General features: G+C 33.6%; 1 protein-coding gene across 5 annotated transcripts in view; it reads right to left on the minus strand.

Moving 5' to 3' along the window:
• LOC143219157 (uncharacterized) overlaps nt 1–21,678 on the minus strand; it is a 65,837-nt gene that overhangs the window by 20,404 nt on the left and 23,755 nt on the right. For 3 of the 5 annotated variants that reach the window (XM_076445027.1, XM_076445026.1, XM_076445029.1), the window contains exons 4-13: nt 21,031–21,219; nt 20,436–20,946; nt 20,130–20,360; nt 19,733–20,035; nt 19,494–19,628; nt 18,625–19,382; nt 18,103–18,292; nt 16,177–16,509; nt 14,260–14,296; nt 12,135–12,277 (exon numbers count right to left, since the gene is read on the minus strand). In XM_076445027.1, coding sequence (XP_076301142.1) covers nt 12,135–12,277; nt 14,260–14,296; nt 16,177–16,509; nt 18,103–18,292; nt 18,625–19,382; nt 19,494–19,628; nt 19,733–20,035; nt 20,130–20,360; nt 20,436–20,946; nt 21,031–21,219 — 2,830 coding nt within the window. The remainder of the gene's footprint in view (nt 1–12,134; nt 12,278–14,259; nt 14,297–16,176; nt 16,510–18,102; nt 18,293–18,624; nt 19,383–19,493; nt 19,629–19,732; nt 20,036–20,129; nt 20,361–20,435; nt 20,947–21,030; nt 21,220–21,678) is intronic. The other 2 variants (XM_076445028.1, XM_076445030.1) reach the window with 1 other exon arrangement.

The following is a 21,678-nucleotide window of genomic DNA, read 5'->3' on the forward strand; positions in this document are numbered from 1 at the left end:
ATTCAGGGGAAAATAGTAGGGGTGGGGGAATGCTACAGTCAGAACCGAGTGACGTCGCGAGCCTATAGTGTAGTCTGCCCCAGATCGAGGGTGGGGATCCTATCACGGTTCTACAATACGGATCGTGACGTCACTAGCTACCCCACACTATCGGTACATTGGTGGTATAATTCGCGGAACGTGGCGTCATGTGTTCCTGCAGCAATGCTGCACACGATAGTCCATTTTATGCTCCCTTCATGTCCCCTGTTGTGCATACAGTCCAAGATACGTAGCCTAACCTCGAGTATTTTTGTGGTTTACAGATATAATACCGTTCAAAGGTATTTCGTAACATTGAAAATCATTTTGTAGTTACTTAGCCTTTGGACGACATACAGTGACTACCACTAATATTCGGACACTCTTAAAAACACCGTAACTTTTCAAATATTGGACTATGCGATTTGAACTTTTTTGGAAAGCTAGAGCAACTAGTTTACTACAGGATGCGAAAAGAAATTTTTTCAAAAATTGCATTTGACCGGAATTGTAGAGGAAATACTAAATATTGCATTTTACAACTTTTTTATGCGGGCCTATATTGAAATTTTGAAAAATATGTTTTGTAGATCTGTGTGGGTTATACGCATCGTGAAAGTTTCATCGAAATCGGTTGATGCGGGGAAAAATAACAGTCATTGAAAGATGTAAGAATTCTTAGATTTACCGAAAATCGTGAAAATCTGCAATTTTCACCATCTTTAGACGCTTGTAGCTCATTGCAACGTCGACCGATTTTGACGAAATTTTCAGGATATGTTTAATTGAAACAGATCTACAAAACGTATTTTTTTAAATTTTCAATATAGGCCCACATAAAAAAGTTGTAAAATGGATCTTCTAGTATTTTTTCTACAATTCCGACCAATTGCAATTTCCGAAAAAATTTCTTTTCACATCCTGTAGTGAACTAAGTGTTCTAGCTTCCGAAAAAAGTTTGAACGTATAGTCCAATATTAACAAGATTATCGCGTTTTTTAGAGCGTCCGAATATTAATGGGAATCACTGTATTTGTGCAACAGCCAGTTTCAACTTTCAGCTGTTTACGTTAAGTATCCATTAAAAGGATCGACGTTGTGATATCTCAAAGAAATAGATCTAAAAATATTAGGTTGGGGAAAAAGAAATCCATTATTTTTACGTTATCTCAAGCGGAGAAATGATGGATTTCTTTTTCCCCAACCTAATATGTTAAAGAATGGGTTTCGCCATGGCTGCCATGTAATCGTCAAAGGCGTCCGCCTTGCAAAGGCTGATCAATATAAATAAAGAGAAACGCAGTAAAGCCATAATCATAATGCAAATGTCTAAGGAATTTTTTATATTCTTTCCTTTTATTGATTTTGAATGCTGTAAACTGTAAATAATCCAATATTTTTTTTAGCTGTAACACATAACGACTGTTCAAGACAGAGAAACTATCCGGAGACGTTGATGAGACTTTTATCACTCTACTTCTTCGAACAATCCAATCTTGTCTGTTCCATATACATATCTGTAAACACCAAAGATATTCGAGTTCATCTTCATTGATATGTCCCACCCAGATATGTTTGTTCTTTCCATGTTAAATGATAATTTGAGCACTCAATAAATTATTACGCATTTTCTGTGGTTCACAGCTCTTCCTATCAGAACAATTCGACATTTTAGAAAACTCATAAATTATTTTACATTAACTGTGGTGGTGCAAAAACGATGTAACCTTTTGAAGTTTGCAACGTCGACGTTTTTTCCCGAACCAGAAAGCAAAATATCATCGCCATTTCAACATTAACAATAAGTTGCCGCCAGAGGCGCTCACCACTAGCGCGATCTCAACATAAATTGGCCAACTCATGCCGGGTGAAGATATTTTGCTTTCTGATTCGGGAAAAAACGTCGACGTAGCAAACTTCAAAGGGTGATTTCTCAAGATAAAAGTCTGCTCTATCGCGTGGTATAGTTCGATTTTCCGCTGAACCCTTATTTTTTAAGATAAATTCAAAAATATCCTGAAATGTTGCTGCAAAAGTGGTGTCTCTCCGTCTTTAATGATTATTTAAACATGTTTAAACATTCATAATGTATTAATATTGGATATCACTGTATTCGGGAAAGTCTACAGAATCTTTTGCTGTAAAGAACAATTCAATATCTTTTATAATGCCATCACAATATTTCTTTAAAGTTGAAAAATATTTTTTCTTTCCGAAGTCTTGTTTCTCAAGAACTGTTCGTCTAGGAGAAAAATTAAGGGCAGATTCGGAATCAGCGCATAAAACTTTATAAGTACCACCATCACAATGTAATTGTGAAACAAATTTGATGTTGGACAGTGTTACTAAACGATACTTTAACTTTGTATATTTAGTATAGAAATAGTATACTTTGTATATTTAGTATAGAAAGATAAATCTTGATAAATCTTCAGATCACTGTGATTATCGTGATAAATTTTGTTTTCAACATTACCATTAAATATGTAATCAACTTGTTTATTTTTATAAGTGAATAAATATTACTGTTATCGTGATTTCATTATTGAAAATATAAGTATTAACTTACTTTTGTTATCCACTGTACCAATTAAATTGAGCTCTGAAGAAATCAGAATGTTCGTGCTACCGCAGATTCTTGGCCAATGAATTAAAGTCGTATGAAGAAGACAGTTGATGATCGCTAATATTTTACTATGTCTAGCTCCCTTTATAACCGCACTATATTTCTTTCGTCGAGAAAATATCATACTACGCAATATAGTTGGTAGATCTTCTTTTATCCTAAGCGACGCACAGACAAGACAATAGGGTAGGATATTCGATAGTGTGATGGGAATATGTAGTCGCCGGGTGGCCTTGAACGGCCGATATCTTTTGCTCTGATTATAGTCACATTACCACGCACCACCGATACCACGGGTAAACGCGAAAATGCACTTTCTCTACGGTGCTCTTATCATCGACACAAATTAGATATTTTCGTCTATCGTACTCGACGGCAAACGGCACTATCGTGCACTACTACGTTCCATTCAAGGTAACACCTTTCTTATAATCTCTGTGATGAGCTACTAAGTGAAATAATATATAGGTCATACACGATCGGTATTATATTCGTGTCGCTTCGTTATTCGACCAGTGTGTCCGAGACAACATGACGTTCTTTTCTTGCATGCTAACCGGGTAGATAGTGTGACTTCGTCGGGAATTACAGATCTCGTTAGTGTTTATGAAAAGCATATGAACTATCGAACCGTAACAGAAGCTGGTACAGTGTCATGCTCTTCGTGAGGTATCGTTTCATACACAGATTATCCCACACGTTTCTCAATGTTGAGGGCGATATGCAGAGTTGTACAAATCGACAGGTTCTCAGGGAACATTGAACATCCAACATTGCAGCGTTGCTTTGCGAGAGAGGGTGTCTCTAAAGACTAAACACAGGACTATGTATAGCTAAGAATATATTCTCCCACTTGTTAATCTTGTAATATACTGTTTTCGAACTCGATCAGGCCTGAATTCGTTCACTTTACAGCATTTCACGACACTGCCAGAAAAATATGGAATTTAACGATTAGACTCACGAAGGAATTTTGTTAATCGTTTCATTCGAATAATGATAGATACCTTAGACAGTCAAATTAAGGCTCGGTTAAATAAGGCTCCATTATCGAAATATAGTAAAGCCTCGATCTAAGAAAACGAGAACTGTAGGATCTACGAAAAAATGAATATCCCCTCCTGCGAGGGGCCAGGAAGCTCGAGCTGCCTCGGTCGCCGAGCATTCTAAAGTGTAAAACAGTGTGAACTAGTCCAATTGTTATTTTTTTATAGGCCAACTTATTTGTAGCATTTGTCTGATTGAAATAATAATAAACGCGATATAATTTAAACTCTGTTTAATGGTTTAATTGACGTATGTAGTGCGCCGTCGCAAAGAAATAGTAGAACCACAGGATCTAAGAAACTTGACTGAAAGTTTCTGTATTTTTAACATCGCTAGTACTTAATTAAATTCGATAATTCAATTTACAGTGCATCTGTTCGCCTTAAAAATGGAGATTCTTATGGTGTCTGGAATATTAGTATTACTTTGTATTCAAACTGGTTTATTTATAATAATGGCAATCTCGTGTTACAATTCGTTCAATGCTGTAGAGCGACGAATCGAACAGATCTTTCTCTATGAAATTTTGCATCTTTATTCACGCTCCAGTTAACAAAATCACGTGAAACTAAGGAATCTATGAACACAAATGTTTTCGCTCGTTCTATATGACATATAGTACACGAATTGTTTATAATACACGATCGTGCAGTAGAAGATATAGTGCTGCGAAACAATCTACGAAGCAAAAAAGGATAGACAACTATACACAAGAGAATAGTCGCAAAGGAGCCGAATAAAGATAGTTATGATCACATATTTCACGAAATATATTTTACATTTGAGAAAAGAATCTAAGCGTCCAATCCTTTATTTGATATTAAATCAATTAATATTAATCGTTTCCATCGTTTACCATATTTCGAAACTTATGATCATGTTTCTCTTAATTATGTACATTTATGGAATTTGTAATTAGATGGCAAGAGTGGCGAAGTTTGTTATACAGAGGGTGTCCCGAAAATGTCGGAGAACCTTGGAAGGAGCGGTTCCTTAGGTTATTCGAAGCAACGTTTTCCTTAGCGAAAAATTTCCGCATCGGCATCGTTAAGGAGTTATTAACAAAAAACACCGACCAATCAGAGCGCGGCTACAGCGGACGGACTCTGGCTTGACCAATGGCAACGCCACGCTCTGATCGGTCCGTCTTTTTTGTTAATAACTCCTTAACGAAGCCAATGCGGAAATTTTCGCTAAGGAAAAAGTTACTTGAAATGGCCTAGGGAACCACCCCTTCCAAGGTTCTCCGACATTTTTTGGATACCCTTCGCAAATACTTAAAAGGCTTTCTTCATTTATTGACTTTTACTTTCCTATTTAAACGTTATTTACATCGAAATCTTAAATCGGAGATGTCAAAGATATTATAAAAGACTTTACACTATTTTATCCAGCTCCTGTTCTCGGACTAACTAACACAGAAAGACATCAAACCCACATAATGATATGTGTTCGGTGGTCAAGTGGTGGTGGTAATAGCGCGAGGAAGGGGTGGCTATAGAAAAACATTCAGACTCCATTACGGATAGTCATTAATTCGAATAAATATCTAACTTTGCCGCAATCGACTGAAATATTATAGTATTCGAATATTTTCTAACGTGTCCCTAAACTTTTCTAGAAACAATTTTCAGCCGTAGCGAGGCAACAGACAGACTGAGTAATTTCTAAAATGGATTCGACAAGTGTTCGAACACTACATTTCCGATTTGATCTCATGATTTTGTCATAAATGCATAAAATCCGCGATCTAATCATAACAAATACCTAATGCTGTTTAATAAATAGAATTACAACAATATTACACGATTATTCTAGTTAATTTTTAAATTGACATCTCGAATACGTTATTTATTTATAATATGTACGAAGATTTTGTGTTGCAAGATATGTATCTTCCCTAAAGCATATCATAAACCCTATTATGTGACAAGATATTTCGTAATTTCGTCCACTGATTCGAAAGAATAATGGGTAGATGCATATTCATATTTTCTATTATAAAAATAAACACATTGTACTGTTATATTATAAAATTAGGGTCGTATTTCATTATAATAAAAAATCACAAAAATTTGATTTACGTATTATTGTAGACGAGCTCTCTTTTAAAAAGAAGAAAAGTGTCTTTTCTGTCCAATGCCTCTTCTAAATTACTAATTATTACTGTTACGATATTCATACCATTTATTCAAATGGTATTATATTTTTTAAATTAAAATGTTTGTTCATAATGAGAACATTTTTCGGAGAAGCTCCTAAGGGTTGCAGTTCTTTTTGTAAAAATTCTACAGGAACAGATATTTTATTAAACGAAACAGATAAGAAAATAATTCTTCGGAAAAAATGGAATAAAATATTATATAACCTAAGTAACTATTCATTTTAAATGTCATTTAAATGTTCCTTTCATTTTCTTATTTTCCTTTTTATTATTCTTTGTGTAACAGCTTTCCACGTATTACTATCATGTTAATGTAATCCGTTCATTAGAGCCCTATTTGTCATAAATAAACTGATTTAAACATGTAAATGTGAACATGTAACAAAAGTAAGTAATGATATTTCAACCTTTATTTTAAAGAGTTTGTTCTTTTATTCAATCATATCAATTACTCGATCAGTCTGTTATAATAAACTATATAATTCTCTCCTCAGTCTACTGTAGCACATTTCTTTCCTAAAATTAAGCAATAACCTATACAATTCGTTTATGCAATCCTTAATTATTAAAGGGCATCTAATCTTATAAACATAAATTATTGTTTAGTAGTACGTAATACGAACTCTTCTATTTTGACATTTTGTTCAGATATTTAGCTCGAAGATTTATTAATATGTTATAATTAAATATTATGACAAGAAAATAATTCGAATACTAAGTGATCAAGACTTGCGAGAGGTATCCACAGTAGAGAGGTTGACTTTGAATCGAAGAGAACGTTGTGTGAGAAGAAAGAAAATTGAACCTGTCAAAAGTGAAGTCTTTGACTAACGATAAGGCATGTGCGTAGGGAAAGCACAGTCGAGTGCTAGTTATTTAATAGTTTCTCGTGTCGAATAATAGAAATTCTACAGAAAATTATAAACACGAAATCAGCTTACATGTGTGTTCACTTTAATACGAAACACATGTTATTCAACAAAATTACCCACACAAAAGTTACGGTCTTTTAGTACCAGTATAAGCTTGATTGTTCCTACGTCTTTGCTTACATTTTTAGGTTAGAAATACAGTGAAGTCTTGATCTAAGCCGGATCCTCGGATCCGTGCTCCGACATAGATCGTGTAGGGTTACTATTTTGTTTTGACCTCGCTGCAACACTTACTGTATACCGTCAATTAAACCAGGTCTGGGTAACTAATGCTCCGAGAGCCGATTCTACGTCATCGGCTCTCGGAGCACTAATTGCCCAGACCAGAGTTAAATCACTAAATAACGTTCAAATTATACCGTCTTTAGGATCATCGTAATCAGAAAAATGTCGGAAATAAGTTGATGAAAGTCCCATAAAAAAATAATGAAAAATAAAGAAGTTTTGTAACTGGATTAGTAGTGGTTCACACCGTTTACACTTTACACTTCCCCGCCCCTCGCAGGTTAAACCCACCAGTGGAGGGGGTAGACAAACTTACTAAGATCGTACAGCTCTCCGGCTTAGATCAAGACTTTATTGTACTTCGAAATTTCATGATCATTTCTTTGCTTTCTCAGCAACTTTATACATTTCATTTAATGACATTCTCCAGACCGTTTTAGACTTCTTGTTATTCTTCTTTTTATATCGAACGATTATAAAGTTTGTTTATAAATTTTCTCCATAGTTCTAACGAGCTTTACCAACTAAATAGATATTGTTTGTTCCCCTTCGTTGTAGATGTATGAGAATAGTGTTTAATAAATTCTAACAAATATAGATTTGTTGTCTACATTGTCTCCGGAAATATTCGTTTACCGAACACGGTACAGTACTCATTGTTTTCTACTCTATTCGTGTTGCAAATCACAAGTTTCAGATGTCTTGACTAATTCTATTTAAAAAAAGAAAAACTCTCAGGTTCAACCGAAGCGGTAAATTTAGTCTATATACTTTAATTCGTTAAAATTCAATGAACGAATAATTAAAAATTGATTATAATATAATCATGACATTGCAGGTTAAAAAGTTGCAGTCCGCTATGCATGCAGGAGCGTGTGTCAGTCCACTATACTATTTATGTATTTAGTAGTTGCATATGAAATGTTGTTTAGCAAGTACCTTTTGAAGTCAATTATAATGGTGAACTTCTTCATAATAGTATAGGTTTAATAATGTGTATATACTTATAAAAAAAATATAATTTTTAATATTAATCCTCATCCATTCTTCAGTTTTCAATCTACTTTGTTCCTTGGTATCAAGTAGGCACAATCATAAAAAAAATATGATAAAATATAATAAACAGTTAACGTTGCAAACTCTTTTTTTTAACGAAATTTCTGTGTGTTTAAGCACAGGATTGTTCATATCGCTTGCAAATGATAAAGCCATACATACAGTATGGCTGCTTGTTTAATAAATAAGTATGTAGCTTCGATGAATATTTTTCATTCAACATTTTATATGCATCAACCAGATACGAATAGAAATTATATACATCATATAGTACGATCACATAAAACGTACGTTCACCAAGTGTAATCACATCAATTTGTTTCTGTATAAACTTTTGTGTAACGCATTTAAGTCAGTCTTCAGCAACTACATATATTACATAGCCAATACGATAGAACAATAGCAATGAAAATATTCGAAAAAGCAACAAATTGATCAAATGTTTATATGAGAAAGTGATTGAAATTTGTGAATTTTATTACACATGTGTGAACTGGAGTATTATCAAAGCAGTATCAAAATACGAAAGTGTGATTCCACTCAATTGAATGTTCAAGAAACCGTTAGAATTAAAAAATAATGTGTATTAGATAAAGAGGACATATGTATATGTATGTACAAATCAAAGAGCAAAATGGCTCCCCTTATTTTCTTTAAAACTGTCTCGTTTTATATAAATAATAAAGTTTCTGTTTTAGACGCTAATATTATTACTTAAATAGTTAAATAATATAGTGCGTAACAATTTTCATATTTATAGTCCAGTCGACGAAAAGTTGTAGAGGGAAATGGAAAAAACACAATTTTTAACTTTGGGTCTTTCTTTGGACTAGTGAGGAGGTAAACATACTAAAAGTCCCCACTCTTAGAAGCTGAGCGTGGTGCAGGGGGGCACGTAGAAGTCACCTTTTTCGGTTTTCCACTTATATCTCGAAAACTATGTGTCCTAGCGATAAGACTATTTCACACAAAATTAAAGCTGACAAAATGTGCCACAAGCTTGACTCCATTCAGTTTTTCGCTATCTCGCATAGTTTCCGAGATATCCGCGCTCAAAGTTCACTAATAAAAAGAAAATATCTAAGAAAAATATCGTCCAACCTTGAAAAGGATGACTCCTGACTCCTGACGTAATTTGAAGCGACATTTTTGCAAATGAAAATGTCGCTTCAAGTAACCTCGAGGACCGCCCCTTTCAAGGTTGGACGACATCTTGGACACTGTTGGTCAAAATATTAGAATACTCTTTGCTCTCTAAAAAGAAGCATCCACAAAATGTTTATTTTTGGGGAATGTATTTTCTGTGATAAAGTATAAATTGCAAATGTGTAAAATGTATATTTTGACCAGTTTTACGAATAATAGAAATAGTTGGAGATGTATACACCAATTGCCCAAAACCATTTTTGTTGCTAACAAATTATGAAAGTAGCCAAAGGAAAATTATGGAAAAAAGAAAGGGATGCCTGTCTGCTGAATTCAAATGAAAAATGCGTGAAGCATCCAATAGATTGTGTAAAGGTACAAAGTGTACTTAAGTTTCTAAATGTGGATCTTCTATTTTTATTTTGCAAGTGCAGCAGTATAAGTATAAACGAAACAAGGAACAGGAGATAGATGTGTGCGTCATGAGGATCACGAATAATAATAATAATAAATATAATTTCTATTGCACACACACACACACACACAGAGCACAAGTGAGTGCACAGAATGTTCGATTTAACATTGTCGATATTCCAATATATCTAAACGTGTAGATAATAATAAATACGTGGCCACAATAAACTACTGGTTGTTATCGTTTTATATTCAGATGAACTGTACTGATAATTCCACATTAAACACATCATTGTACTTTACAATTCATTTTTTCAATTTCAATTTTTCCACTTCAACTTTAATTTCAACTTCAACTTTAACTCTCCCATTTCAACTTCAATTTCAATATCAACCCTTCAACTTCAATTTTTCAATTTCAACTCTTCAATATCATTTTTTAAATTTCAACATCAATTTTTCCATTTCAACTTCAATTTCAATATCAACTCTTCAACTTCATTTTCAATTTCAATTTTTCCATTTCAACTTCAATTTTAACTCTCCCATTTCAACTTCAATTTCAATATCAACCCTTCAACTTCAATTTCAACATCAATTTTTCCATTTCAACTTCAATATCAACTCTTCAACTCCATTTTCAATTTCAATTTTTCCATTTCAACTTCAACTTTAACTCTCCCATTTCAACTTCGATTTCAATATCAACCCTTCAACTTCAATTTCAACGTCAATTTCAATATCAACCCTTCAACTTCAACTCTTCAATTTTTCAATTTCAATTCGTTAATTTCAAATCTTCAATTTCATTTTCAATTTTAACTCTTCAATTTACACCAGCAAGTAAACGCAAACGTTTTAGTACGACAGTAATGGTGTTTTAGAGTTATTTAAATTGAAATATCTCCTGAACTACTAACTTTTCGACATACATGGGTTAGTCCTTTTTGTAACGAATGTCCAGCTGCATCGATTGATGTATAAAAAAAATACCTCATTCCATTTAAACAAATATCGATGACCTTGAAATCTTGTAAAAAAAATGACCTCGAAAATTTTTTCCCTTACACCGTTAAATGTGGCCCTTCAAACAGTGTAACTTTGTCCTAAGCAGTTTTTTTGTACAACGAAAAGTAACGGAGATATTTAGGTGTTCTGTTTCTTCGGACTCATCCTGTATGTTCGTGTTTGTAAATTTTTTTTTTGCTTTACAAAAAATTTGAGGCCCCAAATGTTTTCTTGCACCCAGGCCCCTTTATAGAGAAGGCCAGCCCTGCTTGCACTTATCTTCATGTCAATTGGAGGACATTTTAAGCATTACTTGCAGAGTACAACTGAGTAACTATTAGTCTTTCATCCTATACACCCTTATAGTTTTTTTATTGGGTGTTCAGTTCTCTTTTCAACCACAAGATTCAAACCTCGCACAATAAAGAAACTCAAGGCGACTCTTATACCTCGATAAAAAAGTAAAATAAAAAATCGAATTATTACACTGTATGCTACTCTCCAAACCATACAACTTTTGCTCCAACCATTTTCTCATACGCCAAATACTTTACAAGTAATTTAGGTGGCACCGAAAGGTACTAATAAAATACTTTAGCCGTAAATATTTTGACAGTATTTTCTGATGAAATATACAGAGTGACTCCCACTAATATTTGGACACTCTTAAAAACACCATAACTTTTTTAATATTGGAATATACGACTTGAAATTTTTGGAGAAGTTGGAACAATTGGTTTGAAAAAAACTGCAAGTTGTCGGAATTGCAGAGAAAATACTAAAAGTTGTATTTTTCAACTTTTTTATGTGGGCTTATATGGAAAATTTAGAAAACACGTTTCGTGGATCTGTATCAATTAAACATATTCTGAAAAGTTTATCAAAATCGGTCGACGTTGTAATGTGCTACAAACGTTTAAAGATGGTAAAAACTGCAGTTTTTCACGATTTTCGGTCTCCAACTGCAGTAATTTTAAGGATTCTTACATCTTTCAAGGCCAGTCGGTTTTTCCCGCATCAACCGATTTCTATGAAACTTCCACAGTGCATATAATTTACACAGATCTACAAAACGTATTTCTTAAAATTTCAATATAGGCCTATACAAAAAAGTTGTAAAATTTAATATTTTCTCTACAATTCCGACGAAATGCAATTTTTGAAAAAATTCCTTTTCACACATCCTGTAGTAATCTAATTGCTTTAGCTTCCCAAAAAAGTTCAAATCGCATAGTTTAATATTGAAAAGGTTATGGTGTTTTTAAGAGTGTCCGAATATTAGTGGGAGTCACTGTAATTGTACAAACAAATGTGCTAAGAGCGTCATAATACGTCACGGATGTTTTGTTCCAGGTCCCGATAATTTAATGTGGAACAATCAGTACGAATGAGAATATACAGTTATGAGATGTATGGCGGGAAAGCGGATCCTGGGAGGATAGTGATCGAAGATGCATGAGATGTAAACAGCAAGCAAGATACTTATGGAGCGTACCTTTATCCTGGAGACAGCTTCCTCCGCCTGGCACATGCGGGTAGATTTAGTGGGTTCTCCTTCGCAGACGAGCTGAGTAGATCCGAGGTATCTCGCTCGAAACAGGACACCCTCGATCAAAACTGAAGGATCATCGAGGAGAGCTGAAACGGCCACGGAAATGCACCACTTAGATTGGTCCGCAGAGTTTTTCTTGTCGACGCAACCGAATGCTGATAGATAATCGATCGAAGAATGAAGAAGTCTAATCGAAGATACGGGAACAGAAATAAGAGCATCGTTCACTAGCGGTCCATTTTTTCGCACAACGTTTTTCAATTTCACGTCCGTATCTTTATCTAAAAGTTTCATGACATCTTTCCTCAGGATATCTGGTAACATATTATCTGTATTATTTATACGTTGAATAGTTTATAAACGTTCGTCTTCGAAAATAAATGTGTTTACTGCTGATTTGTTAGTACGGGATAATAATTGGTCCGTGTTTTTTATTTTCTTGATTCACGTACGACGAATTTTTAGTAAATTTCTTTTTTAACTTCGATCACTACAACAATTCACGAGCCCTTCACTTTGTTAGTGTTGCGTCTATAGACAGACAATTAATTTGTGCAGTCAATGAATTCTACTTCAAACAAATTTGCTTCACTTCATTCATTCAGCTTCACACTATCTGTTACGGTATCCTCCTCAAGCCGTACTGATGTTTTTATGCTACCGATTTCTTGTTATTAGTTTATCGATGTGATGTGTATTATTTGGTAGATATCATATCGAAGGCAGCTTTGAGAAGACTGATTAAGCGAGGTATTAAATGAGGAGCATCGTGGAGATGTACACAAACTTTGTAGAGATACGGGTACACGTCATATGTAGTAGGACCAATTGCTGATATCGTAGCTGATTATTAATCCGTCGAACGCGGATAACAAGTTACACAGAAATATTTTTATATGTAGCGATTGGTGAAAACTGCACGATTACTTAATTATTGCAACTAGACTATGGATGTTTCGCGTTCACGACATGCTTAATTCTATGAAATGCGATTTTTAGTATAGTTACGTAGGATACCTACCAAGTATATCCAACAGGAAAGCATTAAATGAAAGGAAGAAAGTGAATTATTGTACCAATCAAATTTTTCAATAATTTCAGTTCATGTGTGACTGTATTCACGATTTGTATACTCTTTACTTTACACAGTGGATCGAAAAAATATTTCAACACTAAATTCCCCATTCTCGAAAAATTTTCAATATTTCAACTGTGACGATTTTGTTACAAAATAGTACAATACAATTGGACTTGTTTTAAAGCTTAAAGTCTCTATTTTAGGCATCCATGGTTAGGTAAAATGTTAGAAATCGAAGCATCTGTAAAAACATTGAAAAATTTTTCTTGTGACTGAAACCATCATAGATTTGCAGATTGAAGTTTGCCCTTTTCAACGAATATTTAAAACTTGATCTACGATTTTTTGTAATTGATTTATTGAGTTTTGAATGAAAGGTGTATATCCATCTTTGGGCCTTACACGACCAAACTAGTTCCTCACTTTTGTTCTACAAAACAGCCAAAAAAAAAATCGTAGATTCAGTTTTAAATAGTCGCTGCAAAGGGGAAGATTCAATCTTCAAATCTGTAGTAGATTCATTCGTAAAAAAAATTTTATGATGTTTTTACAGACGATTTAATTTGTAGTATTTTCGACGAAAAACGTGTCCTCACTTTTTCACTTGCTATATCATGCACAAATATCCTAGAATAAAATGAACGATGGTGTGCGAAAGTAGAGGCTCCGAGCTTTGAAATTAGTGCAAATTTATTACTGTACTATTTTTTTTTTTTAACAAAATTAACATACTTAAATATTGACAATTTTTCGAGAATCGGAAGCTTGGTGTTCCAATCAGAGTCGCCAAATTAAGACTTGTGTCCCCACTCTACCTTCCCCTTCTACGACGCTTCGTCTGTGTCGTGCATTGGGCTCCCTCCCCTCCCTCCCCTCATTTGACGATTCTGGTTCTAATACTTTCGGATCCACTGTATAAGATCGTCGTAAACGTGTGATAAAGCTATTAATTCACGAATTGTAGAAATAGGAAAATATTTTGTCCATTACCTTCTTTGTTTCTGCTTTTCTTCTTCTCTTCTTTATCCTGTGGAAATAGAATAGATTAAATATACTCGCTGCATATAGAAAAAAGTTTTTAATAATATTTACGTGCTTATTGCAAATCACATGTCTCATACAACCTATTGAAGCATCTTCATGCAGTGAATTTCACATATCCAACAGTATCAATTAAAAATGCATTTGAAATAAATTTCATTTCTAATCCTAATTAACTTTGAACGACATCCTCTCGATTCGTTATTGTTTAATCGCTTTGATAATTGTTACGATACAAAGTTACTACATCTAGTTTGAAACACAAAGTTAACAGACAGACAATAGTAATAAATATATTATGTAAATGATACAAACAAAATTATACTTGATCGACTTCAAAGAGAAATATTTAAAAAACTAATTCTCATTCTAAATTTGTATAGCATTCGATGAAAAGTACAGATAAAGAGAATCGTATCATAAATGTTGATTAATCTTTTTTAATGCAATATAAAAAGCATTTATTTTTATCGAACAAATGTGTACTGATTTATTTATAATTATATTTCATAGCCCATGTTAATATGCATATGTATTATGTTACACAGCCAAAAACTGAATTCTGTAAAGAGTAAGAAAAGGTGGGAAGTGGAGGTGTGCTTATATTGATAAGTTATCGATAATTTATCGATAAGTGACGTCACTTATGAGAAGATGAATTATCGACAATATCGGTAGAATATCGATACTATTTTCTTAGCGTAAACACAGAGATTTTATGGAGTTCAACGACTTGAGTTCTTTTGAGATGTTAGAAGGATTAGTTTACTTGGTAATGTATACCAAGATTATTTAAAAATTACTATTCGTCGAAATTAAGAGGAAAAAGGTGAATGTCACGGTTTTCAACTTTTTCGTCTGAGCCTACAACAAAAATTTTAAACAAGCCTTTCGCAGATCTAGGTAAGTTCTGTACATGCACAAAGTTTTATCGAAATCGATAAACGTTACCATGATCTAAGAATGGCAAAAATCGTAAGAATCGCAAAGCCTAAGTTTAAAATTCCTGTAGTAATTGCACAAAAAATTATCGAGAACTAATCGATATTGTCGATAAGTCGAGCATTATCGATAACTATGCCGATAATAATTATCGATATAATCGATAAGCACACCTCTAATAGTGGGAAGTGCGTATGGTGTGTACAGGAGTTAAACAAATTAATTGAATACTCATTTTGAGGATCACCCTAAATCTACTAGGAAACCATTGCAATCAGTTACTAAAGAAATTTAATTCCCCCTGCACAATTGTAATGTATAGAAAAGAAGTTTGCAATTTCATTATACTTCAATATGTTTCTCAAATTAAAAAGTCACATTCAGTTGTACATTGAAACATTATAGATATACCCAAACGAGTATGTATACGAAATAATTCCATTTTGTAATGTATGTACTAATAATGAATGATTATTATAATAACTAATAATTGCAGATATAACTTTTAGTTAATTGAAAACTATTTATTTAGAAACTATTAATTGAATTGCAGTACGTTTAGATTCACAGGAGTTTACAGGAAATATATGAAAAATACATTTTCCAGAGTGTTAATTAAAACTGGACTTTACGGCATATTGATTCTCTAAATTTCGTGACATTTTATAAAACTGTATCATTATACAATGTATGTCATTCGATACTGCACTAATTTCTTTCTATAATCACTTTAAATTAACCTCCTTAGAATCGTATTATCATCCTCGTAATATTATAGAAGATGAAAACACAATGATAACAACAGTTCTATCGAAAGTAACTGACACAAGAGAAAAGAAAAGCTATAGCAGTATTGTTGGCAGCGATAGTAGCAGAGAAAGCAGAGAAAGAATATAGGTTGACATAATTTAATTGAAAGGGCACCTTTTTCACCTTGTTGCTGGATTCCTTGAGACTCTGAGGGGACGAGGGAGAATTTTTTGCTGGAGTCTTCTGCGGACTTGTTGTGAGTTGCGTAGGAGTGGTAACATCACAATCGGATGGTGGTGGTTGAATAATGGAAACTACCGGAGGAGGCGAAATAGAGGCTGAAGCAGAAGTGGATACACAGGCAGAGGTCGAAGCTAAAGGTTCTGCAGGTACTAGCGGGCTTTCTACCGGAGCGACAGTCAGGCTTTTCGGGGGAGTTTGTTTAGGTGTTGACAGTTTTCCACTCATCGGTGGTAACATTGTCCTAGTCTTAGGCTTCCTCCACCCCTATGTAACACCAATTATATTTATGTTACGTTAGTCGGCTTTCCAGTAAAATACCTCTGCTCAAGCCATGCATTATCCATAGAACTCATTTTATACACATTGTACGGTTTCTTTGGTTCTTTAATCCTTTATTTGGTTGTACGGTGATAAACATGTTCTCTTAAATTGTAGAGTACTGAACATTAAACTGAAGAAATTCAATAAAACAATGATCCGCTTAATTGAAAATGTAAATAACCCCTCAGAAATTGTTATGATGTACGAGTTCAAATTGTACGAAACAAAAAACTACACCATGAAATAATATTATATAATACTCACTTGAATATAATGGTATATAATAATATAATAAACTGGAATATATAATTGTTCCACAAAATGTAACTCACAGCTTTAAATCGTATTATCTTCTTGTACGATTTTTTATCAAATGAAACATCTTTCACATTAATTCCACAAATTCAATGTAACACGCTTATTAACGAAAAAGCTATGCGATTAATTCGCAAATAAATTAAAAATCGAAACACGTGAGGAAACCTTACGAGTTACGTACATTACTATTGTCTTAGAATCGCAATTCCAATAGATTAAAATAGAAACTATCTACACATCATTTTGACGAAATATGCTCGCTTGCTTGAGTATATCCTCTCACCCTCCTCATACGTTATGTCTGACAGGGTTTCCCCAATTTCGAAACTATGTTGTAGAAATGCTGTGCAATATGGCGATTGAACGTATAATACTAATTAACATAACTATCAGAGATCAAGGACGTCTCTTCAGTTTATTTCTGTTATTTCCTCAAACAATCATTCTCTCAAATGTCATAGTAATAAGCACATTAAGTAACGTACACTCGGTGAGCATTACTATTATTATTATGACAATAAAAATGGTATTATATATAACCTTGTATATTGCAAATTAAAAACAGTGGTTTGGTTAATTAGTAAATAGAAAATTGTTCTTAAAAACTGGATGGATGGTATAGGAGAAAAGTTGTTTGCAATTCTAATGTACAACACCAAAGTTCAGCAAATACTGTTGAGTCATTCTTATAGAGTTTGTCTGTTGTAAAAACACGAAATATATTCACATTTCATTGTAGAAATGCTCAATAAAGAAAACTAAATACAAAAGAAAAACTTGGCTATTTCTCATGTAAACAAATTTAAAAATATTTCCGCCTTGCTTCACGATTCAACGATTCTACTGTTTATATTCCTTTTAAGATCACCAAGTAAAGGATTAAATTTTTCAATTTTTTTTCTTACAATTTTTAACTTTTTTAATTAAAAGAAAAAGTGTTTTGAAATATAGATACATAATTTATAGAGGTACACTGTATCCAAAGTGACAACAGCATTTCTATGTATTACTGATGTTAAGTAATCAATTTTGTTGTTCTATATCGTAGAATCTCTATTAACAATCACACTTTATACATATACAAAAACGTTTTGTAATAACTTGGTTATTTCATCGCCCAGTTAAGCCATGCTTTGAAGAAACCGTTTAAGAATAAGTCCAATGAAATCTCGTCAAAGATTATTTATACATCAGTTCTAATTGTGTTGTAAACCTTACCTTGTCATCGTAAAAACCCTGATCGTCTGTTCTTTGTTGACCAAGTAAACGATCAGTTTCGAGATCAGTGTCTGCCTCCTCTTCGTCTGGTCCTTCCTCGATTTCAACGTCTGCTTCTTCACCCGCGCGTCGCAATTCCGAGTCTTCACTGTTATTTTCTACGCAAATTCTCCGCCTGCCATCCGATAAACTAAATTTTAATTAGATGTACTTAAAGAAGAAGAATTGTGTTATGAATATAAACACAAATGTGTATCTAGATTTGTAAAGGAACCAAATATAACTTTAAGATCTCATTGAATCGTTTATTTACGAACAAGAATTGTCGTAAATGTTCATGATTATTTGGCAAACTATAATTACTACATTAGTCTCATATTAATGTTAATATTCAGTCAGGTAATAGATTTTATGTTGTGTTTATTTTCGAAAATAAATATTTAAAAGTTAGGAATAACAAAATTCGATAAAGCAATTAAATTTGAGGAAACGTTGAGACCAAGTAAGACGGAAGTAAAATACCTTGGTATCCAAATCGGACTGACATTAGGTTCCAATGGTTCTTCTGTTGACGGCTTAACAGGTAAAGTCTTAGTCCTTTGTAATGCCATTCTAATATCTTTAATAGCAGCTTCAACTTCGCCACCTATTTCTAAATTGACTGTTTGTCTAGCTTGAGGTGCTGGGGGTGGAGGTGTACCAAGAGGATCCAGACCATCAAGTTGCAATTCATTCGCGTCATACGAATTTTCTTTCTTAGGAACAAACAAATCCGGCGATGAAGATTTTAAAGAATGCAAAATATCTTTGCTGACGGTTAAACCGGAGAGGTCTTTCCCAGTTGATTCACTTTCTGCTGCAGTAGGATAGCCAGTGTCGTTTACACGACTTCTTTGAATAATCTCCTTCTCGATTTCATTAATTTGTCGCTTCATCAACATTACTGTTGGATTATTATTATCGGTATCGCTAGCATGACCGCTGGACAAACCATCCTCAAGAACCGGCATGCTAGTGTATATTCTTAAGGAATCCGAATTGTTTCCCAAATCGCCGACAGATCCAAGAAGACCACTGGCTGGTATCAATTCATTGTCCATCATCATTAAGGAAACTTCGCTATCAAGATCTCCACAGTTACTATCACAATCGGTCATCTCGGGACTTAACGTAAAATTGCGAGAATGTCCGACTTGCAGTCCAACTTCTGTTTCGCCAAGATCTTCACTGCTACCAGTACCAACCGAAAGGTCTAAGAAATTGTTTTCGTGTTCACCAGTCTAGAAAATAATAATTTAATTCAAGTAAAAGTAGCTTTGTCGTAAGAGGACAATGTACATTTTATACATGAACTATGTTCTTACAATTTTCATGTACATAAGTATACTTACATTTTGTGTATAATCAGTTCTTTGTTTTTTAGGAGATTCATGTACCAAAACTTCTTCTGTAGTTGGTGGTCCGCTTGCTAAACGTTGACCGACATAAGCACTCCCTCCTTGTCTTCGTAGTTCGTAATCAAGATCCTTTCGAGAAATAGTAAAAATCAATATAGTTAGATGATTATCAAACAATTTGTAACATTCTTGTTCAGATTTAAGTATATAAATTAGCATTTAAAGATTCATACCTGAAATGGAAAAGATTCTGTGCTGTTTTCCTTTTCTTTTAATGGCGGTGGACATTTGAAAAATTCCTCTAACACTTTTCGAGTTTCTGAAAACTCGTATAAATAATCAAATGTGCTACCACCGGATGATACTAGATTGCTGATGTTATCGGTGTGTAAAGTTGACGGTTTTAAAGAGTCTTCCTCTTCGTCTTCGAGTTTCGGAGGTGGAGGAGAAACATTTACTGCTTGATCATCGGAGTAATTCATATTTGTTTCTACCACAGCCTTTTCTATGATAATATCTGCAGAAGTATCTTCCTTCTTAAAACAAGAAAAATTCAATAAATTGTATTACTATTTTCTTTCTAAGAATAGCATGAAAAAAGCATTGAAAAAATGTTCGATTTAAATATACCTCATTGTGACTCGGTGTTGTTGGTAACACTCTTTGCGGAAAACCAGGTCTTGGTGTCATGTACACAGATGGTGACGACAAAAGGCAAGGAAGTTGAGTATCGCGTACTCCATAACGTCTTGGACTTTCTGAATACTGTGCTATCGGTAATTCACCAATCACTCTTGCTACTTTGTGATTACGTTCTGAAGATGGTGAATCTACTTCGCAATCACTAGCTGGTGTAACCACCTGAAAATTCAGACAATATAATATTCAGGTAACATGTATAGTAAATTGAAAAGTAAATGAAAAACTGAAGTGTACCTTAAAGAACTCTGAAGTATTACGATGATACGCTGTTGTCGGGCTTGGAGTACTTCCAATACTAGAGCTCAGAGGTTCCGGAGGAATACGGCCTCTTTGAGACTCTTCAGACTCATGATTTAAATTAGTAGATGTAACTTGGTTTGTATTATTAGAAGATAAATCTAGTCGTAAATTTTGCCAATTATCATCAATGTCGTCGAAAACGACTACTTCACCATCGCTGACGATAGCCATGCTTCTTGCCGGTGTTGTGTGGTTCGATTGATAATCTATGCAGCTTTTTGACAATCCATAATCAATATCCGTAATATTTTTTGGTATACCATATTCTACATTATTGCTATTCAAAATTGAATCATAATTAATAATACGATTGGTGTGATTGCTTTTAGGAGAATCATAGTCGAGGATAGATTTTGTTGGATTATGTCGCACAGAATGTATTTCTGAAGCGAATACAGTTTCTGTTACTTCTCTATTAGAGCGCTGCTTTCTTGTGTCGCCACATCTAGAAAATACATCAATTTTTCTAATGAAATGAATGTATGACAAATTTATTAATCTATCTATTGCTGAAAAGTTTTCAAATTACCGGCTCCTTAATTCCCATATAGTCTGTGTATTCGGAGATTTATTATTTCTTTTAACTGACAACTTGTTATCTGTTTGAGTGTCTTCGTTATTTAAGGAATTTGATGCAGCAAGAAAGCGTGATTTTCTAGCTGCTACTTTACCCCTACTTTGAGAAAAAACTTCTCGCCCGCCAGCAATTTCTATAATTCTGGAAAAAACAAATATCACCTTACGTTACGACGGGAATTATTCTTCTACCTTAAATCAGGTTTCATACAATAAATTATGCTTCGCTTGCAAATTATACAACACCACTGTACAAGTATCCTTGTTTTAAGGTAAAATGTTAATAAGCTATTATCTTATGCATGAGATATGTACACGAAAACTGAAACACCGCACATGTAAAACCAACATTTTGAAATTATGTACTTCTCACACTTAAAACAAGTTAGAGATAAAAGTACATATTGAAATACTTTTAAAGCGTTAGAATGTTATACTAAAATATGAAGTTACTAAATTCAGAATTGAAGGATTAAATAGCAAAATATTATTTACGAATAACATAATTTATTTCTTTTCGAAAATGTTAAAAGGATTAACTATAAATATTAATCATTATGCATATCATGCATGTTTGATTTATGACATTCATAAAATATTA

The sequence above is a fragment of the Lasioglossum baleicum genome, unplaced genomic scaffold (assembly GCF_051020765.1).
Source record: "Lasioglossum baleicum unplaced genomic scaffold, iyLasBale1 scaffold0021, whole genome shotgun sequence".
Classification (NCBI taxonomy): Eukaryota; Metazoa; Arthropoda; class Insecta; order Hymenoptera; family Halictidae; genus Lasioglossum; species Lasioglossum baleicum.